At 37.6% G+C, this 25470-nt stretch overlaps 1 protein-coding gene across 1 annotated transcript in view; it reads right to left on the reverse strand.

Annotated features, from left to right (window-relative positions):
- KDM5A (lysine demethylase 5A) overlaps nucleotides 1–25470 on the reverse strand; it is a 99666-nt gene that overhangs the window by 31185 nt on the left and 43011 nt on the right. The window contains exons 12-20 of the mRNA XM_037744554.1: nucleotides 20883–21064; nucleotides 20130–20292; nucleotides 18614–18733; nucleotides 15290–15484; nucleotides 8287–8468; nucleotides 7773–7897; nucleotides 7052–7202; nucleotides 5600–5714; nucleotides 2412–2767 (exon numbers count right to left, since the gene is read on the reverse strand). Of these exons, the coding sequence (XP_037600482.1) occupies nucleotides 2412–2767; nucleotides 5600–5714; nucleotides 7052–7202; nucleotides 7773–7897; nucleotides 8287–8468; nucleotides 15290–15484; nucleotides 18614–18733; nucleotides 20130–20292; nucleotides 20883–21064 (1589 nt within the window). The remainder of the gene's footprint in view (nucleotides 1–2411; nucleotides 2768–5599; nucleotides 5715–7051; nucleotides 7203–7772; nucleotides 7898–8286; nucleotides 8469–15289; nucleotides 15485–18613; nucleotides 18734–20129; nucleotides 20293–20882; nucleotides 21065–25470) is intronic.

Here is a 25470-nt window from a genome sequence, read left to right on the forward strand (position 1 = left end):
AAAAAAAAATTAAAATGAGCAGCACTGGGGAAATATAATCAACATGCCTAAGTTTGAGGATAAAGAAAAAAAAAGGAGGAGTCAAGGCTAACTACCAAAGTAACTGCTTGTTCAAATGAGTGAAAGATGGTATAATTTAAAGAACAAAGAAACAAAAGAGGATATGGGAAGACATTAATGACTCCAATTTTGGATACAGAGAATTTCAGGTGTGGGACATCCCCTGGAATTATCTAACAGGCAGATAACAGTTATGAAAGCAATCTACATTTTAAACGAAGATCTAGGAGTTATTCAGTATAAAAAAGGCAAACGGAGCCAATAAATTAGATGAAATTTCCAGAGACACTGTACAGAGTGAGGAAAGAAAGGCAAATATGCCAGAATCTAGAGGAAAACCATTATTTTAGAGGTAAAGAGAAGGCCAAAGGCAAAGAAAAAATCTCAAGAAAATGATGGTAAGCAGTTAATAACCAATACTAAGAGATCAAGAAGATTAAGCTTGTGTTTCAAAAAGATAATTCTGACAGAAGTTAGAAAAGAGTCTAACTCCCACTATTTCCACCAATCACATTATCCTCTATTTCTTTACCAATTTTACTTTTTTTCATCACTAATTACTTGAATTTCATTTCTCTCTCTCTCTCTCTCTCTCTCCTAGAATGGTAGGCCCTTGAGAGCAGAGACCTTGTGTATCTTGTTCACTACTGTCTCCATAGCATTGAGAAATAGTAGCTGGCATGTAGTAGGTGCTCCATCAATACTTACCAAACTCAAATATCAAGGTTAAATATAAAAGGACTACAACTAGGTCAGTGACAATGAATTTGAGAGACAGATATGAAAGACATTTTGGAGGCAAAATCATCAGAACCTGGTCACTGATTAAATACAGGCGACCAGGAAAAGAAAGTTTTTAACTATTATTACCAACAAAATTTCATTTGGTAGACTACTACCAGTTGCATCAGGTATATCAAAATCATAGTTTTACATTCCAAAGTTATTTAGCTTTGTCCATTGAATATGTTCCCACCTCCTGGAACTGTCATTAATCTGAAGACACAGAGTAATATGAATAGTTCAGATAGGAAAAGCTCTGAATAAATTTTAGTATGTATTTTGCTCGGTATCTGGATAGCAAAACATCCAGTATACATGGAGGCTTCTCAAAGCTGTGCTAATTAAGTCACCTAAAGGTTTTCTTATCAAAATGCATCCAAAGTAAGTGGCTGGTGAAGTAGTTAAGTACACAGAGATACTGAAAGGAAGTGGAAGATGCTTTAAATCTCAGTTGTGTCACTCAGTAACTATATGATATCTCTATGCACCCCAGTTTCCACATTCTCACAAGAGAAATTACATAAATATTAATGTTAGCTGCTAAATGCTTTCACAAAGAACGTCACTATTAATTATCAGCCAAATTTGCTAATATACAGTGAAATATAAACATTTTATTTAAATCTCATTAAGTCCAGTGGGGTACTGATACTAATACGGTCTCAACATTCTCTTCCTGCCTGATTCTCATCTCCCAACACTTTCCGGCATAATTCCTCCACTCCAAGGAAATCCACTTATTTTCTGTCAGCTGAACACACCCTACATATTCCTTAAACTCAGTTTCTGGCATTTCTCTTACCTCCCTTCCTCTTCAAACCTGCTGATTCCTAAGTTCTTATTTTTCTCTCAAGCTCCTCTGCTGACCACTCAAGCTCACCCTGACCTTCCCCCTCTGAATCCCTGTAACATTTTTCCATAACTTTCAGTTAACATTAATAACATACTATAATGAGCTTTATAATTCTTAGTTCCTAACTATAATATCACTAATCATAGGCCCTAAACAAAATACTACTATAATATGAAGTATCTAACAAAGTACTCTGCACAATAGTTTGCACATATTTGAAACTATCTACATGTAGTCCCATTTGATATTGGCCAGGGAAGGCACAAAACATTTAATTAAATATTTAATGTCATCACAATAAATCAGTTGTTGGAGCCAGACCCAGAACTCACTCCCTGGCACCCCATTCGTGGGTCCAGACATGATGAGGTGCTCTGAGGGCTGAAGAAGGTGTGGCCTGTAGACATTCCTGCCCAGCAAGAAACTCTCCAGCTTGTCTGTACTCATTACCACCCACCTGCACCTCTCCAGGAGCTGCCTGCCAAAGCAGGGAGAGAGGAAAATCTCCCCCTCCCTTCAAGCCCTGGATCATCAGGAAATGCCTTTCCCACCTACACAACTTGACTAATGCTACTTACACATTAAAATCCTAAAGGCAAAAAAAACAAACAAACCATTTAAGGAAATAAGCAGCCCTTAAGTTCCTTTCCTTCTTCCCATTCTACCTTCTGACTTGGTTGTTAAAGAGGCAACAGTCACAAAAATATGTGTTCACCTTGCCTGTAGGCAGACCTTAGCCTTTTCTTCCCACCGTTCGGACACTGTAAGGAGCTCCTGTAGTTCAGCCATTGCTTTCTCCACAGCATGGTGGGGTGCCAACCCTACCCCAGAGTCTATTAGTTTCTTCATGATATCCAAGGTGACTTGTTGTGGATCTGATAGGGTCAGTCTTACTTCGTCCAACCACCGAGCCTGTTGTAGCTCTTGCTTCAGTCGTGGTAATTCAGGGAGTTCCACATAGAGACTAGAGCCCATATCTATCAACATCTGGAGTTTGGAAGAATCTGGGGTTTCATCCATCATGGCCTCCTGAGCACGTTCATGAAACTCTTCCACATCATCCAGCAGATTCTGAAAAGGTCAAAAGAACAAAAATTAGAAAAACAAATTTAAAAGATACAAAAGTATGAAACAGTCACAGTCAAGGTAAATTATCAATTCTAGACTCTTATACTCTCACCATCATAACATCAAATAGTCAGATATGATAGCTAAATTAATAAATATGCTTTTGTGTAATTACTTCTAGCTATACTCCTACTTTTAAAATATAGTTGATTCATTCAATAAATATTTAATGACTGCTGACTTAGATGCAGGCACTGTTCTAGGCACACAGTATTGAAGAAGCCATAAAAAGTCCTTGTCTTCACAAAACATCCATTCTAATGCAGATGACCAGTTAACATATGAATAAAATGTTTCAGTTAATGTCAAGTGCTCTTAAAATAAAATATGGCAACACAACAGAGAATAACCAGAGTGGGAAGGGACATATTACTTTGCAATGTCGTGGTGGTCACAGAAGACAAACTGAAACTAAATTGAGGATGGGGAGGAAGGAACTACAAGAGGATCTGAAGGAAGAACAGTTCGGGAAGGGCAAATAATAACTGCAAAAGCTTTTAAAGAAGAATGAGCTTGGTGTGTTGCTACAAGTAGATGATGATGGAGAAATGTAGTTAAAAAATAAGCAAAGGTCAGATTACATAGTACCTTCTAGGTTACAATGAGTTTGAATTTCATTCAAATAGCTTTAGGGAACCACTGGAAAATTTTTAACCATATGGAAGTGATATGATTTGATTTAAAGTTTAGATTATCATTCTGGCTACCAAACAAAAAATAAAATGTCAGACAAGCAGAAGAAGAGAAAGCAACTGAAAGGCTGTTGGAGTAATCCAAGGGGAACATTCCAGTGGTGCAGAGCATAGTTTAAGCAAAGTAGAGAAGAATAAATGGTTTACTTTGGGATATTTTGGAGGTAATAGCAGCCAGCACCACTTGCTTAAATATTGAACAAGGGGTATAAGGGAAATAAAGAAATCAAGAAGTTTGATTCACTTGATTCATTAAAAGGCTTTTAAGGCCAGGTGTGATGGCTCATGGCTGTCATCCCAGCACTTTGGAAGGCCAAAGCAAGAGGACTGCTTGAGCTCAGGTTTGAGACCACCCTGGGCAACATGGCGAAACTTCATCTCTACAAAACATAAAATGAGCCAGGTGTGGTACCGTGCACCTATAGTCCTAGCAACTTGGGAGGCTGTGGTGGGAGGATTGCTTGAGCCTGGAAAATGGAAGTTACAGTGAGCCAAGAGCATACTACTATACTCCAGCCTGGGTGACAGAGCCAGATCCTATCTCAAAAAAAAGAAAGGCCTTTAAGATGCCTTTTAGTCTACCCAATGGAAATGCAGAGTATGTAGCTGGACATACAAGTCTGTAGGAAAAAAAGTGCTAGAGATGTGGGAATCAACAGGATATAGGTGATATTTAATGTCACTAAGCAAATAAGGTATCAGAAGTGGGTGCACCTGAAGAAAGGGCCGAGACTCCTAATATACTCCAACACTTAGAAGTCAAGCCAAAGAGAAAACAAGCAGCAAAGATGACTTAAGAGAAGACCTGTCAATGAGCTAAGAAAAAACCCAGAAAGTGTGGTGTCACAGAGGCTTCAAGAACAGAAAGGGTAGTCAACTATCAAAATGCTCTTATGAAATGGAATAAGACAAGAACACAACTGACACTAGATTTTACAAGTTGATAACCTTGATAAAAACTATTTTAGGCGGCCAGGCACGTGGCTCACGCCTGTAATCCCAGTACTTTGGGAGGCCGGGGCGGGCAGATCACCTGAGGTCAGGAGTTTGAGACCAGCCTGACCAAGATGGAGAAACCCCATCTCTACTAAAAAATACAAAATTAGCCAGGTGTGGTGATGCATGCCTGTAATCCCAGTTACTCAAGAGGCCGAGGCAGGAGAATCGCTTGAATCAGGGAGGCAGAGATTGCGGTAAGCCAAGACGCGCCACTATATTCTAGTCTGGGCAACAAGAGCGCAACTCTGTCTCAAAAAACAAAAACAAAACAAAAAAAAAAACACTATTGTAGGCTGGGTGTGATAGTTCCTGTCTGTAATCCCAACGCTTTGGGAGGCCGAGGTAGGCAGATCATTTCAGGTCAGGAGTTTAAGACCAGCCTGGCCAACATGGCAAAACCCCGTCTATACTAAAAATACAAAAATTAGTTGGGCATAGTGGCACATTCCTGTAATTCCAGCTACTCGGGAGGCTGAGGCAGGAGAATCACTTGAACCCAGGAGGCAGGGGTTGCAATGAGCCGAGACTGTGCCATTGCACATCAGCCTGGGCGACAGAGTAAGACTCCCATCTCCAAAAAAAAAGAAAGAAAGAAAACTATTTTAGACTTCCTACCCACCCCCAAAACACAAAAACACCCCAAACTATCAAAAGATCATTAACTATGCAGATTAATATATTTGATACATACTTTTAAGATTTTACATATTCATTAAGCCATCAGGGTGCTCGTAATTTCAGAGCTCTGCATTTTTAAAAGCTCACATATTAACACTGATACATGCAGATTATTTTAACTAATTTTTTGCATTTCAATTACATCCATGTTAAATGGGGGTTCTAAACTAAAATTAATATAGAAAAAAGTAATTTTATACCAGCCTTACTTCCAGAATTTTAAATGGGGAATATGGCTAAGAACAAAACCAAAAAACTGACTACTGAAAAACCTCAAATAGCAGCATACATGTGAGAAAAAAAAAATCAAAGCAAAAAACTAGTTTAGACATACTATTCTGTGAAACCCAGAACAGTAGCCCATGTCACAAAGGACATTACCCAAAAAAAGCATATAATACTCCACCTTCACTTGCCGAGCTTGGCTGATGACACACGGAAGACTAAAAAGTTGTTGGACAAAGGCCTTCAATTCTTCCACTGTCAGTTTGGTCCGAGTCCTCCCACTATCTGGGCTCTGTCTGATGTGAAACAATATTGAGATACAAGTAAGAAAAATTTAGTCATTCTGATATCAAAAGGGCTCCTAGTCTCTTCAGAATTCAAACCCAAGCAATCCTAGAATCCTAGTGTTTGAGGGATTATACCACAATGGTGAACACTTCAAAACAGTTTTTAAGTTCTTCAGTTAATGACCCAAAGATTCAACTCTCCAAGTTACAGTTCCTTCGATCTACAAGTATTAAACATTTCAAGCATGACATAAATTCCTCATAGTTGGAATATTAAGTTAACTGATAAAACTGAATCCTGTATCTCAAGGTTAAAATGTGAAACAAGAGCCTTTAACCTGCCTTAGTTAACAATGAACCCTCTGAAAGTGTTTCAAAACTTTGTGTGTGTATGATTTTTCTAATAGGGATCTTAAAATTTTACTAGGTTTTCCAAGTGGGGACACTGACCCAGTGACAAGCGCCGCTGATCAATGTCCCTAAGAAAAGTTCTCTAACAAAATGGTAGATTAAAAATCTACAAAGTAATTTAAAAACCCAATGTAAACTGCTATAGACAAGCCATTCAGACAAAAAAAAATTGTGTTGGAATCACTACAACAAATTTAAACAGAAAATTTAATACTTATGAATTATATTATATCAAGGGTGAATACTTCTATGCTCCTTAACAACCTCCTCAGCATCCATCAAGGTTACCCTTTGCTGCCACCTGCCTTCAGCCTAAAGTTTCAATTTATTTATTTATAAATATTTATTGCACAACTATGTGTCAGGCATTGTTCTAAGAAAAAGAAATATGGCAATGAAAAAAAAATTCCCTGATACTCTAATATTGTGTACATTCTAGTGGGGTTAGAAAAGGAAGAAAAGAGAAGACAGATAATAAATAAAATAAGTAGATTAGTATATCAGAAGGTGATAAAGCTAGGAGAAAAACAAAGCATGAAAGAAGGGTAAGAGGATTGAAAGTTTATAAAGGCTTGTCAGAAAAGCCCCCTCCAACAAAGTGACATTTGAAAACGAAGGCTTCAAAGAGGTAAGGGAACAAACAAGCCACCCGGATATGAAGGGAAGATAACAAGCAGAGTAAAGAGAGAGGGTGCAGTCCTGAGCAAAAATGGGCCTGCTATGTATGAAGAACAGCAAGAGAAAGAACACTGCAGGCTGGAGCAAGAAAGAAGGGAGAATAGTAGGAGATAAAACTGGAGCATTACCGGGGATTCAAGAGACATGGCCACAAGAGGTCAAAGATAATGATAGGCTTCACAGGCCAAATAAAACTTTGGCTTTTACTCTGAAAGAAACAAGAAAACACTGGATAATTAAACTCTTCTTAAGTTTACCTGTGTTTCTGCTTTTTGCTCAGAAGCAGCTGAGCCACAGAAGCACAGGTCTCAGCTTCTTTCACAGCATCCCTGAGTTTTCGAAAGAGATCATTCTCTGGGTATTTCCTATCCTCAGCATCTTCCAGCATTACTCGCAATTCAATCAAATCTGTAAAAATAAATAAAAAGCCATATACTATGACCATAAACACAAAAAGCCATTCTAAAATCTTTAGCAATCTCGCTCAAGTGAGTCACCAACCTACTAGAAACATGATAATTAGTAAAAACAAACCACTGTGAAAATCTCACCAACACAATAAAAGCTAACGACCGCCCACTTATAGTCCCTATAAACAGTTTCTCTCAGAAACTGTCTAAAAAAGAAAATAAATTTCTCTTTCCAAAGAAGTCTTCGTTATTAGTCTCACTGATAATAGTGGGTTCCCAACATATATTATAAATTTACTGCAAGTTAGATGTCTGTCCCATTTTAATGTCAGCTTTTTTATTTAAAAGAAGATTCTCAAATAGAAAATTAAGCCTATATTCAACAACCCCGTTAGTCTCAAATCTCAAAGGAAGCCTAGGATTTTTCTTTTATGGACCCCGTTAGTCTCAAATCTCAAAGGAAGCCTAGGATTTTTATTTTATGGAGGGAAAAAACATAAAACTAAACAAGGCCTCATTTAAAGTGACAATCATTTCAGTATATGCATGCAAAAGAAGGAAATTTAACCTTTTTTGTGGTTGAAGTTAGCAGACAATGCTTCTGTAACGCGACTGACCCAAGTGTCATAGGACTGTGCCCTGACTTTTACACCATACAGCAGAGAAGGGAGGTCTTCTAATGGGTAGCGATATCTACAAAAAACAAAAACAAAAAAAAACACAAACACACAGAAATAAAAACCTCAAAAACCAACAATAACTTGAAAATAAAGTTTTAAGTATAATCAGCTTAAGGAAAATACAATAGCCAAGGGAATGGGATCTTAGTTCACATAAAGAGAAAATCAAAGCAGCCCACAGCTTTTAATGCAGGGAGACAAGGAACATGTGAAATCAACTGATAAACTAATTTCAGTTGCCAAGTTTAGGGCCAACTTTAAAGGACTGGTCTTCAAGCCTAGAAGTAGACAGAGAAGTTGGGAAGTCCAGAGAAGAGGAAGGGAATAAGTAAAAACAACATTAAGACTTGGTTTAAAAAAAAAAAAAAGGTAACGAAAGTTTTACAAGATACTTTTGGATACCTAAGACATTTCTTCTGCATGGGGCAGGGGCACAGATCAGTTGGATGGTAGAGACATACAAGCCGCTCAGGATTACAGGAACATGTGAGAGCAGAGAGAAAACATGTGGTTCTGCATGCTGAACACTGTCGCTCATCATCAGGAACAAGTTCAAACACTTCTTCTTCTGACATCAGGACACCCTGAAATATAATTTATTTCACTAGATCAAGTCTTTCTAGTCTTCAAAGCATAAAAAAAACAAGTTACTACATTTTTTTCTACAGACAAATATCTGACTTAAGGTATAAACATGAAAGGTACAATGGCACAAAATCAAAACATTTCCTAAAAGTAGTCATTACTAAATTGTATTTAATGGGCAAGATTAAAGTTTGGTATCTAAGGATGAACATTTGAGTGACAAAAACTATAATGAAATGTGGGCTGGGTGCCGTGGCTCATGGCTATAATCCCAGTATTTCAGGAGGCCGAGGTGGAAGGATTGCTTAAAGCCAGAGATTTGAGACCAGCCAGGGCAACAAAGTGAGACTCCATCCCTACAAAAAAAGTTTTAAACATTAGCCAGGCATGGTGGTTCATGCCTGTAGTCCCAGTTACTCAGGAGGCTAAAGAGGAAAGACTTGAGGCCAGGCTGCAGTGAGCTACGACAGTATCGCTACACTCCAAGCCCAGGTGACACTGCAAGATCTTGTCTCTAAAAAAAAGAAACGTGATTACCACAAAAGTCAGGATGGTTTTTTGAGAAGAGGGAAGAAAATTGTAATTAGAAGGCATTTTTGGGGTGGCTGGCTGCATTCCAAAAGTTCCTCCCAATTACATCCTTGAGCAAAGTAAATTAGTAATCTATGATCTGAAAGTGTACACTGACATACACAAACATATGTAAGGACAAAGAACTATAAAGTAAATTGTACAAATCAAAATATAACATCAGCATGACATCAAAAAGAAAGTTAAGACAAATTCAGTATGACAGTTTAAGAATGTAAGAGCAGGCCAAGTGTGGTGGCTCACGCCTGTAATCCTAACACTTTGGAAAACCAAGGTGGGCAGGCCACCTGAGATCAGGAGTTCGAGATTAGCCTGGCCAACGTGGCAAAACCCTGTCTCTACTAAAAATACAAAAATTAGCCAGGTGTGGTGGTGCCCATCTATAGTCCCAGCTACTCAGGGGGCTGAGGCAGGAGAATGGCTTGAGCCCGAGAGGCAAAGGTTGCAGTGAGCTGAGATCACGCCACCGCATTCCAGCCTGAGTGACAGAGCAAAACTCTGTCTCAAAAAAAAAGAAGGTAAGAGCATATGAAGTACATTTTACCCATTTTACCCATCACCTCCATTTATTATATAACTTTAGTTTCTGCTTACTTGATTGAGCAAGTTACTTGTAAACCCAATTCTGTAATAACAGCAAACTCTCTTCATTTAAACAAGGTAGGAACCTCTTAATTTATTCACTAGCAGACACAATTCTTTCATCATACATTGTTTTTCATATCAGTTTAATCTAGATGTCTGCTGGCCATATTCTCATATCTTTCCATTTTCTCATATTGACATTTAATATTTTCTTTAAAAATTATTTCAACGTAAAAATAGTATCAAAATGCATTGCACGTATTTCTTAATTTACAAGAATTTACTCAGCTTCAGAACTACTAGCAATGCTGTTCTGAAGGGAAATGCTAATGTGGTCCCTGAGAAAGTTCTGGCTGCTTCAAGAAATTTTACACAATTTCCCAAAGTGTACTCCAAGGATCACATATCCTAAAAGATACTCTGGAAAAAATAAATTTCTTTGTTCCAGGTGTAATGGCTCACACCTGTAATCTGAGCACTTTGGGAAACTGAGGTGGGAGGACTGCTTGGGCCAACAAGTTCAAGACCAGCCTGGAAGGCAGTCTCTACCAAAAAAAAAAAAAAAAAAATTAGGGAAAAATTTTTTTTTTTTTTTTTTTTGAAACTGCTATGGATTATATCCCTCCCACTTTACAGATTAACAATGAGGACAAGCATATTAAAGAATCAGAAGTTTTGCAGTAAAGATCCCATTTATCTTTCTTTTTCTTGGCCTATATGTTTTTTATTAATTTTTACCATTAATTTTCCTATACCTTTCAAGTAATTTTAAAATCCTGAAAACTGGAAAAGTATATATTTCACATTATTTTGGGTCCCCTTATTTTTTGTACCCAAAGTAGAATTCATCATTCTTTTACTTTTCTAGTCTTAAATGAAACTAACATCAATATTTTAAATACATCCATTTATCTTAGCCTGCCATTTTCTAAACTTTTCTAGACACAAAATGATTTTTTCTTATAATACCCTCTAAAATATTACAAAGCTTATATTCCTGAGAATATACTTTAGAAAATCATAAATAAGCAGGGAATGGAGAGAAGAAAAAAGCCAGAAATACAAATTAAAAGGTTGAGGCTAAGTGTGGTAGCTCACACCTATAATCCCAGCACTTTGGGAGGCCAAGGTGGATGAATCACTTAAGGCCAGGAGTTCGAGACAAGCTTGCAGTGATCTCAGCCAACATAGTGAAACCCTGTATCTACTAAAAACACAAAAAATTAGCTGGGAGTAGTAGCACGCACCTGTAGTCCCAGCTACTTGGGAGGCTAAGGCAGGAGAATCACTCAAATCCAGGAAGCAGAGGTTGTAGTAAGCTAAGACTGCGCCACTACACTCCAGCCTAGGTAGCAGGGCAAAACTCAATCCCAAAAAAGCAAAAACCAAAAAAGCCTATTTGAAATAAGCCAGGTGAGAAAATTAAGGAATAGAACGGGATGGTGTAGCAGTAAGGAAAAAAGGGGACAAGGGAGAGTGATGAGAGACGGTGCCAAAGAAAAACTTAAAACTCGGTAACAAGCCTGGTGTGGTGGCTCACACCTGTAATCCCACCACTCTAGGAGGCTGAGGTAGGTGGATCACCTGAGGTCAGGGGTTCAAGATCAGCCTGGTCAACATGATTAAACCTTGTCTCTACTAAAAACACAAAAATTAGCCAAGTGTGGTGGCACATGCCTGTAACCCTAACTAATCAGGAGGCTGACACAGAATTGCTTGAACCTGAGAGAGACTGCAGTGAGCCACGATCACGCCACTGCACTGCAACTTGGGCAACAGAGTGAGACTCTGTCTCAAATAAATAAATAAACAAATAAATAAGTAAAACAAAAAAATAGATAACGGATAACTATGAAGGAAATGAGGCTACGATCGTGTCACTGCACGCCAGGTTGGGTGACAGAGTGAGACTCTGTCTCAAATAAGTAAATAAATAGTACAAAAAAACTAAGTAACAGATAACTATGAAGGAAATGAGGACAGGTGTGATAGCTCACACCTATAATCCCAGCACTTTGGGAGGCCAAGGCGGGCAGATCACTTGAGGCCAGAAGTTCAAGACTAGCCTGGCCAACATGGTGAAACCCTGTCTCACTAAAAATACAAAAATTAGCTGGGCAAGGTGGTGTATGCCTGTAATCCCAGCTACTCAGGAAGCTAAGGCGGGAGAATTGCTTGAACTCAGGAGGCAGAGGTTGCAGTGAGCTAAGATCACGCCACTGCACTCCAGCCTGGGCGGCAGAGGGAGACTCCGGCCCCCGACAAAAAAAGGAAACAGATAAGTCAAGATCACACTAAGTTTTTACATGATGGTCACTGTGCTAACTTAGATGAGGCAATTAGGAAAGAAAAGTGGTTTGTGAAAGGTGGAAAGGAAAGGGATTTTCTATTTCAGATGCTGAAACTGAAATGATAAAAATCTAAATAGAAGTGTGCAATACACATGTTGGAAACACAGATTACAAACAAGTGACTGGATACAGCCTCTTTCAAAGAGACAATAATTTCTGCGTATTCATATAATAGGAGGAAACTTTAAGTAGAACTGAAACCACAAGGTAAAAGCTGAAAGACTTAAGACTCTAAGAATAGATGAGAATTCCTAGATAAACAGAACAAAATAACAACAATAAACAGTGAAAAGCTGAACTCTGCACACATTGTTGGGGAGATAAGGAGAATGAACTGGAAATGATGTGCAAATATAATCAAACAGACTAAAAAAACAGTAGAGCAAATGTTAGGGAAAGAAACCAAAGCAGCAACATACAATGCAGTAAGGAGGTCATGGGGATGGAAGACATGGAAAGAAACCAATGAATTTGGCAATAAAATGTGTCACTGGTGAACTCTGAGACTTTCAAAAGTATGATGGAAACAGAATGACAATGATGATGAAGGGAGAAAGAGGACATCAGAGTGCTGATCATGGGAAAACCATTGAAGATTTTCAGTAAAAGATAAAATGAGAACTTTTCTTAAAATAGAAAAGACAAGTCCATAGCACAAAGAGAGGGCAAGGATAAGTAACTGAACAAGGGCAGAGACAGAAGGTAAGTTATTTGATCAAGGCATCACAAAAAAACATGGTAGAGGATCAGGAAATGTGGCATTCAAATTATCGAAGGGCAAGGAAAATAATACCTCATTCAGATTAAATCTGAAATAATGAGGACTTATCACAAAACCATATTTCATGAGTCTCCACCAATGTACTTAAAATTTCAAAATTCCAAAGAAAGACTCTAAGCAATGAGAAAAGGAATTCCATTTTAAATAAACATATAATCAATATAAGACTTTTAAGAATACAAGTATAGGCCAGGCACAGTGGCTCATGCCTGTAATCCCAACACTGTAGAAGGCCAAGGCAGGAGGATCACTTGAGGTCAAGAGCTCAAGACCATCCTGGCCAACATGGTGAAACCCCATCTCTACTAAAAATACAAAATTAGCCAGGCAACGTGGCACATGCCTGTAATCCCAACTACTTGGGAGGCTGAGGCAGGGGAATCGCTTGAACCTGGGAGGTGGAGGTTGCAATGAGCCAAGATCGTGCCACTGCACTCTAGTCTGAGCAACAGAGTAAGACTCCATCTCAAAAACAAACAAAACAAACAAAAAAAGAATACAAGTATGAAGTGGGAATATAAAATAATAAAATACCACTACAACCTTATTAGAATGTCTAAAGTTGAAAAGACTAACTATACCAAGCGTGGGTGAGGATGTAAGGCAACTGGAACTCTCTTATACACTACTGGTGCAAATGTTAAATGGTACAACCATTTTGGAATACAGTTTCATAGTTTTTTTAGAAAATATTAAACATATAAATATTATATGATCCAACCATTCCACTCCTAGTATTTACTCAAGATAAATGAAAGCATATGTTCATGCAAAAAGCTGTACACAAATGTCCAGAGAAATTTAATTTCTAACAGCCAAAAAATGTAAACAATCCAAATGTCCATCCACAAGTGAAAGGATAAACAAATTGTAGTATATCTATTCAAAGGAAAACTAGTGAGCAATAAAAAGGAATAAAGTATTAGTACATGCAGGCTGGCTGCAGTGGCTCACGCCTGTAATCCCAGCACTTTGGGAGGCCGAGGCAGGTGGATCACTTCAGGTCAGGAGTTCAAGACAAGACAAGCCAATGTGGTAAAACCCCGTCTCTTCTAAAAATACAAAAATCAGCTGGGCATAGTAGCACATTCCTGTAATTCCAGCTACTTGGGAGGCTGAGGCAGGAGAATCGCTTGAACCCAGGAGGCAGAGGTTGCAATGAGCCGAGTTTGTGCCACTGCATTCCAGCCTGGGTGACAGAATAAGACTCCGTATCAAAAAAAAAAAAAAAAAAAAAAAAGTATTAGTACATGCAACAATATGGATGAGTCTCAAATTATGCTGACTGAAAGAAATTAGACCGCAAAAGTATAAGCTGCATCATTCGATCTGAATAAAATTCTCCAAAAAATAAGCAAAGAAAGAATAGTGGTTTCCTGGGGATTCAGGGCAAGAGAAGAAGGTGGCACAGGGTGGCTAGGCATGGTGGCTCATGGCTGTAATCCCTACGCTTTGGGAGGCCAAGACAGAAGGACCACTGGAAGCCAGGAGTTTGAGACCAGCCTAGGTAACAAAGCAAGGTTCCATTTTTACAAAAAATTAAAAAAATTAGACGGACATGGTAACACGCACCTGCAGCCCCAACTACTCCAGAGGCTGAGGTGAGAAGATAGACTGAGACCAGGAGTTTGAGGCTGCAGTGAGCTATGATTGTGCCACTGCACTCCAGCCTGGGCGACAGAGAGAGAACCCATCTTTCACAAAGGTGGTACAGAGCAAGAAGGAAGGACCACATACAGGCATAAAAAAACGTTTTGGGGTGATATAGTCATTATCTTGATTGTAGCAGCAGTTTCATGGGTATATACACAGTCAAAACTTATCAAATTGTATACTTTAAACACATGTAGTTTATTACAGGTCAATTATGCTTCAACAAAGCTATCTTAAAAACAGAGAATATCAGGCAGAGAGGGAGGAGGGACATGATACAAAAACAGGAGGAAGCATGGTGTAAACCTAATGAAGCTAGCTAGTTATGTAGGAAATATTAGAGGGAACAGCCCAAGGTGATGCTGAAGATACACATTTTCTCATATATTTCCCAGTTCAATGTAATGATGCTTAGTTCATTCTAAGCATTCAAAATCCCAACTCTTGGTTATTCCATCCTTCCTATTCTTCAAATTACTTAAAGGGGGGGGAAAAAGATTATTTCAAACTGACAGTCTGCAATTGCCAGAAACGTAACTTATTCAATACAAAGCTCAGAGGAAAAAACAATTTAAATTTTCTTGTTTAAACAACACTGTATGTAGAAGATTTAAAAGGTAAATATGTACCTAAGAAATTCTGATAGGACTTCAGTTTTAAAAACCTAGAGATGATAAAATTCCTAAAACCTTTTAATTTGAAGAAACCAATATGGCAATTATAAAAATACAAAATCTTCTCCAAATAAGTGATTTTTATGTTCAACTCCTAGGAGATCAGAGGAAAATTCTAACTATAGGTTTATTTAGTATATCACATAAGTGGTATCAAACATAGAAAACGTGCCCAGTAAACTCACCATCTGCACAACAGACTCTCTTAATCGTGTTTCTTCTTCAGTCATGACAGTCAATTCTTTGCAGACCATGGCAGCCAGCCCCACATCTAAGCATTCTGGATCTGCTGCCATCTTGAAAATAAGTTCCTCGTGTGAAAAGACACAATGGCGCCTTAGGCGACGGTAATGATTTACACATTGACGTCCAATGGGCAACTGAAAATGAGATTTCCAAATTAAATATCTCGCTTATAACCAAATCCAGCAACAGAACCACTATTTGCCCTCCAGATCCTCCCTTTTATTAGAAAGGAGGCAGAACAACAAATCCATTTAAATATGAGGTAATATTATATTAATTGTAAATATTAATCCTGTATGACCCAGCCAGAATTTCAAAGGTTTTCCTACAGAAAATTCCCATAATCTGAGATGCTAAATTTCTGGCCTAAACTGCTAATTTTCTATTTATGGTACCTCAAGAAGGAGTTCTTTGGTATATAAATGAGGCTGCAAACTCTTTTAGAGAAGTTTAACATGAGCCTGCCCTTACAAGGAAAAGAAAAATATTGTAAAAATAAATAATTAAATAAGTTCAAGCCAAAGAGGGTTAAGTAGAAGTATTCAGCACTCAAATTTCCACAGAACAAAAAGAACGGAAGTTATTAGAAGAAAAAGAAAAAGATAAGGAGAGGAAAGAGGAAGAAGGTAATAAGTAATCCATACTGGGTGACTTTTAATTTTTTTGCAAAAATCAAAACAAAAGATGATTTAGATTTTAGCATCTAGAAATTATTTTAAATAACAAGCCTGATAGAAAGATAATTCAAAGAAGTAAAATTATAAAATTATATACTTTATTTTCCTAACAATGAAATGACAAAATGATCACTTTTCGTAAATGAACAGATACAGCCTTTAAAATAAATTTTGAAAATTTCCATAATTATCAAGCTACAGGCCAAATTATGACAACAGCAATGCTCTACACTTAGATACGGACTCCAACTTCAACTTCTTTCCTATGCTCAGGCACAATAACTTAGATAGCTAAAGGAGTTTTGTTTGGATTTGTAATATAAAGGAGAAAAAATAAGAAAATAGGTCTTTAAGAACTGTAGAATTCATCTATAGTTTGAGAAAGGCAGAAAGCAATCAGAGGAATCACAGAAAATATAAGGCTATCTCTGCATTATGCAGTGTTTCCATACTCTTCAAAAAAAAAACTTTCTCAAGGAAAAAGTATACCTATATATAAAATAATACATAATACATATTGAACTTATGATTCACAATAATTTTGTCTATTAACACATAACTCTTTCATATCTTAAATATGTACTCTTTAAACATTTCTCACATAGCCTCAATAGAGAAACAAGTAGAAGAAAAAAATCATACTTTGGGATTTACAGTTCTTAATTATAGTAATATGTGAGGAAGCCACATAAAACAGAACTGATTACCCACTGTAACTTATAAAAATTAGTCCCATTAATTTATTCCAGAGATAAAACTGCTGTAACTTATAATTTATATTATACCCTTCTAAAGAGTCTCAAGGGCTTCCACACATATCCTCTAACTTGCCTGAGGTTATTAAATGAATCTATTAGTATCCTTACATATCAGCTAAAAAACTTAGGCCCAGTGAAATTTTAAAAGCTGCCCAAGGTCAAACATCAGTAATAGTAAGAATGGGAACAGCAGAAACTATCTCCACCTCCTATCTAAATCCTCCCATTTTCTACCCTACACCTAGCCAATTAAGATGTAAATCACAAACAGTCAATAAATGTTGGCTGAATTTTTAGAAACAGAGCTCAAGCTCAAGGCAAAAATCCTAAGCCTGGTCTTGTTCTTGCTAAATTATGCTGTTTCCAAAGCCTAATAAGAAAAAAGTTCAAAATTACTTTATCAAGTAAGACTATTGGCGGGAGACTATTCATTGTATCATTTTACTCATTAGCAAAGGAAACAAAAACAATCTCTATATGGTTAATCATGGAATTTAATAAATTACAGTGCCTACAGAAAACATAAGATCCAATATTATTAAACAATTTCCCCAAAATGTTAACAGAAGCAACAAAAACAGCACCAATACAAGAAAATAGTCAGTGTGTATCATAAATATACTGTATAATCTTCTCCCATGCAACTTAACCGGCCACTAAATATTTTTTGATTATCTACTTCATACAAAAGCAAAATAGCAATTACCTAGCATTATCATTTACATACAAGTATACAGTGCAGAGATCTCAATATTACACTCTTTTAAAATTAAAAAAGGAACAGAAAGAACATAAAATGGCAAGACTAGTAGTCACCTATCAGAAAAAAACAATGAAGGAATATTATAAAAAACCATAGAGCTACGTATCTGAAAATATGGTAAAATTAATACTTGAAATTATCTCTATAAGTGTGGTCACCTTAGTTCCAAAAATATTCAAAGGCTAGAAAAATTATAGGTTGGTGCAAAAAAAAAAAAAAAAAAAAAAATCATAGGTTTCACAAAGGTGGTACAGAGCAAGAATGAAGGACCACATAAGGGCATAAAAAAACTTTTGAACTTTTGCACCAACCTGTATCTTCAATGGCAAAAGCCGCTATTACTTTTGCACCAACCTGTATCTCACCTTAGAAAAGAAGGATTCAGAAAGAATCAATGGACCATTTACAAATTGAAATCATCTCTCTCCTCTGAGCACCTGACCAGAAGGGAGACAAAGTAAAGAAAAGAAGGAAAGCAAAGGAGAGAAGGAAAGGAAGGAAAGAAGGAAATGGGGGAAAGGAAAGTATGGAAATGAAGGAAGCAAGATCAAACAATGAGGCAAATAATAAATGGCTAAGAAGAGCTATAAAATCTTGGCCAGGGGTGGTGGCTCACGCCTGTAATCCCAGCACTTTGGGAGGCCAAGGCAGGTGGATCACCTGAGGTCAGGAGTTCGAGACCAGCCTGGCCAACATGATGAAACCCTGTATCTATTATAAATACAAAAATTAGCCAGGTGTGGTGGCAGACACTTGTAATAACAGCTTCTCAGGAGGCTGAGGCAGGAGAATTGCTTGAACCTGGGAGGCAGAGGTTGAAGTGAGCTAAGATCGCGCCATTGCACTCCAGCCTGGGCGACAAGAGCGAAACTCTGTCTCAAAAAAAAAAAAAACTGTGATGGAACTCTACTTCCTAGCTTTCTAAACTATAACAGTCACGCCAGTCTCCACTGAAATACTGATGAACCCTACCCTGAGCCCAGCTAAGCAAATATGGCGACTAAGCTGCATTATATTTATAGGGCGGTTAGTAGACGTACAACAGCCACTTGCTATAGAACAGACCCAGTCAGCAGTACAGAAGTTCACAGCTTCAGCAAAGTTGTAGCCCTGGTTAAATCCAGAGTGATAGGCACGAGGAAATGTCACAACAAACTCTCCAGCACACTGATTGGTCCTGTACACCTAAAGGCAAATTGGGAACAGGGATACAAAATAAATGATAAAAAGTAAAAACAAAGAAAGAGGAAGACAGATTTTATTAGTCAATTTCAGATGCATTTTCTAAAACTGAAAACAATAAAGCATTAACTTACACATATCAGAAAATGGTATCAGAAGTAGCCAGAATTCTACCTTCTTAAAATAATCACTGATAAATAGATGATAATTCACAACAAGAATTAGCAGCCAAAAGAAATGCTCAAAGAAAAAACATTACTCTCAATGAGCTACAAATTTCCTAAACTGATACAATTTTTACAATTAAGAGAAGTTATTTTATTCTTGTATCATAAATAGTGGCAAATAATAGAATTTCTTACAACTTTTGGATAATTTTTGGGAAACTAACTAAATTGATTAACTCACATAGCATGAGACATTCCCAATGAGATGTCCCGAAAATCTGTTTTCCTGAATCTCACTTTATTTTACAATAATACTATATGTCTCTTGAAAAGTCTCAGATTCTGGTATAAATTTAGTCTTTAAAAACAAAGTAACATAAATGTTAATCTTTCTCTTTAAGGTTATAATGAATATTTGATTACAGTAAACTTTATTAAATTTATAACTTTATCAGGTATTAGCTTGAATTTGAGAAACATCTTCAAAATTAGGTTGAAAAGTGCAAAAGGTATTTGCAGTATATTTTTATTTCATTATCTCATGTATTAAAAGCTAAGAAATCTTTATATGAGAAAATCAGGATAAGCATTAGTTATTAGAGCCACTACTTAAAATACCTCTGCTTTCGTACATAAGGATAACAAAGAATATGAGATTTTTGTTCAAAGTAGGATATAATATTTACTGAAAACAGAAGGTTATGTGAATAGGTAGCTGTACATAAAATATGATTCATACTTCAGTACTTCCCTTCTTAATTAGATAAAAGTTGTTCCCTTCAGAGGGTAAATTCTAATTTGGCTAGAAGATGATACGACTCATTTCTAGTTACAAAACAAAACATATGTTGTAATTCTACCTAATCAAAAGCTAAAGTAACTTTAAATTAAAAATACTGGCTGGGTGCAGTGGTTCACGCCTGTAATCCCAACACTTTGGGAGGGCGAGGTGGGAGGACTGCTTGAGCTCAGGAGTTCAAGACCAGCCTGGGTGACACAGTAAGACCTCATCTCTATAAATCAACAAATTAGCCGGGCATGGTGGTGTGCTCCTGTAGTCCCAGCTACTCAATTAGGTTGAAGCAGGAGAACTGCTTGAGCCGAGCAGGTTGAGGCTGCAATGAGCAATCATCACGCCACTGCACTGCAGCCTGGGCAACAGAGCAAGATCCTGTCTCAAAAAAAAAAAAAGAAAGAAAGAAAGCACTAAAGGAAGACATCAAAAGACTCACAGGCACACCATGCTCCATTAGCACATTGGGGTTCATGATGGTGACTAACTGATGCAGAAGATCAGGCTGGGATTCAAATAACTCAGGGACCAGTTCTCTCATCACCTCCTCCAGTTGTTCTGCAGCATGAGATGGCACACCATACCATGTCTTTGGCTCCCCCCTAGCAAAAGAAATAATTGTTTAGCTAGCCAGAATATGGTACCAATGAGGATAGGGTATCTGATTCAAATTCAACAAATTATAATTAACTTTTCTTATTCCCTGGTCGGATTATACACCCTGAATTCTAGCAACCATCTCACAAACCTGTGCTGTTATTCACAATAGGAGGTAAGTAAATATTGTATGTATAGGTAGATACAAACTTATCACTAAAATTAGAAAAGCAACTCAGCACATGAACTCTTTAAGGTGGATCAGTGAAAACACCTTCAAACAGGAAAGACACTATATGAAAAGTAAGCACTGTCCCAAAGGATGCTGACAAATGACCTTGATTCACAGGTTCATGTGAATAATGGACATTTCAATTATCCCAACAAGGATGTAAGTAAGTCTATGCTCTCCAGAATACCTCTAAATAGCTTCACTGAGTTCAATTTTACTACCCAAAGAAACAGGCCAAGGCTAGAAAATATTGAAACCTTGAATATACTTCTGTCTATAAACCTTAAAGCTCAAAAACTTGGCATCATTAATCCACTAGACTTTAGTAGAGTTCATGCATGCTGTACTGAAGACTGTGCATACCAGTGCAAGTAGTTGATGGAATAACTCCAGTGATCTTCAATGTGCCAGCAAAAAGAAGAGAAACACATTCCCACATAGAGCCATGGCACTTTCATACCAGAGATGTCCACATTAATATGTGCAAGAACAGACTGTTCCAGGACAGGCATGTTATTCAAATTCCAACCAGAAAGTGCATATTCCTGTAAGATTGAAAAAAGCTGTAAATGAAAGATCAGAAATGAAAAGTGCCCAATAGAAACATCAAGGGAGTCTTCCCAGAAAAGTAAAAAAATTTATAATATTTATAATAATCTAGTGCATATAATCTGTGCTCTTTGTTCTCCACTACATGTAACTCATATAACTAAATATTTAATCCTACCTTCTGTCTAGGTTTTATTTAGATTTCCCTTTATTTCAGATACCTCTGGTTTACTACAAAGCACATGAGCAATTCTTGTTATTCTCTAGCCTATCAGGAAAATAGTATGAGACCCAATTTTTTTTATTATACTTTAAGTTTTGGGGTACATGAGCAGAATGTGCAGGTTTATTGCACCCATGAACCCGTCATCTACATTAGGTATGAGACCCATCTTAATACAACACTATTATTTCTACTTTATTCCCCGTAGCATAATTTCCCAAAATGTTTATTACTATATTGACAGAATGGTGCTAGATACTGACAAAACATAGTAAAACACATAATCCTGAATTTGTGACAACAATGAAGACTGACATGATGCAGAAAGTCACAGCCATCACTCCTAACCATTATACAAACACACCTAGAAATATAGGATAAACTCTAACAATAACCAGAAAAACTTCACAGCTGAACTCAAAAGAAAAGGGAATTCCCAGTTTCTGGAAACAGAGCAGAAGTAAAGCCAGAATGAAAAAGGAAGCTGTTGCAAGACGTTTCACAGGGGCTTCTAACTGGATATAGCCACTGAAGAATGACTTTTAAACATCCATCCCTGAAGCCATATAAGGTTGTCACTTAAAGTGCTTATCAACCTTATGGAGAGCAGTTTTCAAAATGAAATCTAGAGGACCCACTAAGTGAAACTATTTTCACAATAATTCTAAGATGTTATTTGCCTTTTCACTTACATTCTTGGAGTATAGTGTCAGTTTTCTAGAGGAAAGATGACATGTGCTATCATGACAGACTGAATGGAGAAGCAGATATGAGAATCTGCCATTAAAAAGTTGATAATTGAACTTGGATGTCAGAAACTGTAGGGGTGGAGTAGCTTCATTATTGTGTTTACTGTTCAGAAGTTTCTATAATACATATTCAAAAAAAAAAAACACCTCAAGGTAAGAAGTTAATGAGCCAATGACAAAGCTAAAGAGATTTTGTGAACTAGAAGACAGATTTAAGGAAATTATCTATAATGCAGCACAGAAATATATAAACTATCAAACTATAATTAAGAGTCACAGAGAGGGTGGCCAGGCAAGGCGGCTCACGCCTGTAATCCCAGCACTTTGGGAGGCAAAAGTGGGTGGATCACCTGAGCTCAAGAGTTTGAGACTAGCCTGGCCAATATAACGAAACCCCAACTCTACAAAAAATACAAAAATTAGCAAGGCGTGATGGCGTGCGCCTGTGGTTCCAGCTACTCGGGAGGCTGAAGTGGAAGGATCCCCTGAGCCGGGGAGGTCGAGGCTGTGAGCCGAGATCACACCGCTGCACTCCAACCTGACAGAGTGAGAACCTCTCCAAAAAAAAAAAAAAAAACCTCTCAAAAAAAAAAAAAAAAAGTCGCAGAGGATAGAATAACAAAGTCCAATTACAGGTTTAACTTAGAATTCCAATAAGAAGTAACAAAGAGATCTATTCCTAAAATTCAACAGGCTAACAAAAAAAGGAAATAAAAGAATATCAACAGGTATTACTCAGTATGTTTTTTGATTAGCCAGCTGGTTGGCTGAAAAAATACTGAATTTTATTGAAGAGACAAGATCTACAAACAAAAAGTTACAACACTAGGAGACCAAGGCAGGTGGATCACTTGAGGTCAGGAGTTTGAAACCAGACTGGCCAACACAGTGAACCTCATCTCTAGTAAAAACATAAAAATCAGCTGAGCATGGTGGCGCGTGCCTGTGGTCCCGGCTACTCAGGAGGCTAAGGCAAAATTCCTTGAACCCAGGAGGGAGAGGTTGCAGTGAGTTGAGATTGCGTCACTGCACTCCAGCCTTGGCAACAGAGTGAGACTTCAGATCAAAAAAAAAAAAAAGGTACAACACAAGATAACACATATAAAACACCAAATATAGATAAAAGAAAAACAGTTCTTCAGAGGACAATAAAACAGTGAACATCATGGGTTAGGATTGTGGTATGGTTTGGATTTGTGTCCCTACCCAAAACTCCTGTTGAATTGTAATCCTCAGTGTTGGAGGAAGGGCCTGGTGGAAGGTGACTAGATCATGGGGGCAGATTTCACCCTTGCTGTTCTCACGATAGCGAGTCCTCATGAGATTTGGTTGTTTAAAAGTGTGCAGCATCTCCAGCTTCTCTCTCTCCCTCCTGCTCTGGCCACCGCTTGCTATAATTGAAAGTTTCCTGAGGCCTCCTCAGCCATGCTACCTGTACAGCCTATGGAATGTGTACAGCCTCTTTTCTTTATAAATTACCCAGCTTCCATCTTTATATATTTATATAACATATATATATTTAAATTTATATAAATATAAATATATATATACTTATTTACAGCAGTATAAGAATGGACTAATAAAGACTGTTAGGAAAACTTTATAGCAAAGCAAGAAATCGTGTTGAGCTTTGAAGGACAGATAAGATTTGAATAAACATTCTAGGAGGAAGAGCCACAAGAATGTAAAAGGTAAATTATAGGGAGAATATATTAGTCTAGCTAGTGAAGAGGCAGAGTCATACTCAAAAATACAGGAAATAACACTAGAAAAAAATATTAGATCTTTAATCTTAAATTTTGGACTGGGAAGCTTAGATTTAGCCTGTATTCAAAAGGGAAATAAAAGTTTTGAAAAATGAAACAATATGATAAACACAGAATCAAATATTTCTAAACTTCTTTTTTTGAGACATGGTCTCACTCTGTTACCAAGGCTGGAACTTCCCCTTCCTGGGTTCAAGCGATTCCCCTGCTTCAGCCTCCTGAGTAGCTGGGATTACAGGCACCTGCCACCATGCCCAACTAATTTTTGTATTTTCAGTAGAGACAGGGTTTCATCATGTTGGCCAGGCTGGTCTCAAACTCCTGACCTCAAGTGATCTGCCCGTCTCAGCCTCCCAAAGTGCTGAGATTATAAGCATGAGCCACCATGCCTGCACTATTACTAAACTTTTAATTATGGAAAATTTCAAATATAAACAAAAGTAGACAAAAATTACATAATGAATTCCCACTGACCCAGCAAACTTAAATGTCAAGTAAAAGCAATATATTAGAGAGATTAAAGAGAGCAGCAGTATGCACAAAGGAATAAACACAGCAGGCCTAAGACTGCTGTCCTATGAAAAGCCTGCTTAAAGTTTTGGCCCTTGGCTGGCATCTAGAAATTTGAATGGTAACAATGCCCTACACTAATATAAAACTTCCCCTAAATAAGAGTGACTCACAGTGCCCCAGACTATTTCGACAATGTCATTTATGCTGAAAACATGCTTTCCTTCTGGGAGTTTGGAATTTTGGTATGTGTTTCACAAAAGGTGCTCATGTCACAAGGCCCCAGTAAAAGCCTTGGGCACTGAGTATCTATAAGATTTCCTGGTATGGGACACTTCAGATGTGTTGCCATAATTTGATACTGGAATGATTAGCACATCCTAGCTAATCTCATTGAGAAGACAACTCTTGGAAGCTTGTGCCTGGTTTCCTCTGGACTTTGCCCATGCATTGTTTCCCTTTGCTGATTTGGCTTTGAATTATTTCACTGTAATAAATCATAGGCGTGAGTCCTCCTTGAATATCACTGAAGCTGGGGATGGTCTTAGAGACAGCAAATACAAGATGATACTGTAGTCATACAACAGTGATGTACAACCACAGTATCATCTCAACATGTGATAAGGACCTAAAGAACAATGGTTGTAGTGGGAATGGAAAGACTCCTATCCTATACGAAACTTTAAAAATTAATTAACAAAATTTAGTCAATGACAATATGGAGCAAGGAGGACAAGCAGAAAAAAATCTTCCCAACATTTCAAGTCCTGTAGCTACTTTTATTTCTCAGAAGCCCTGTTTGTAGAGCACACTATCTTCATAAGACACAACTTCAGAAGTACTTTTCCACTACACTAAGATACCACAGGCCAGATACAGTGGCTCAAGCCTATAATCCCTGCATTTTGGGAGGCCAAGGTGGGTGGATCACCTGACGTCAGGAGTTCAAGGCTAGTCTGACCAACATGGTGAAACCCTGTCTCTACTAAAAATACAAAATTAGCAGGGTATGGTGGCACATGCCTGTAATCCCAGCTACTCGGGAGCCTGAGGCAGAAGAATTGCTTGAACCTGGGAGGCGGAGGTTGTGGTGAGCTGAGATTGTGCCATTGCACTCCAGCCTGGGCAACAAGAGTGAAACTTCATCTCAAAAA

Source organism: Cebus imitator, unplaced genomic scaffold (genome assembly GCF_001604975.1).
Source record: "Cebus imitator isolate Cc_AM_T3 unplaced genomic scaffold, Cebus_imitator-1.0 Scaffold179, whole genome shotgun sequence".
NCBI lineage: Eukaryota > Metazoa > Chordata > Mammalia > Primates > Cebidae > Cebus > Cebus imitator.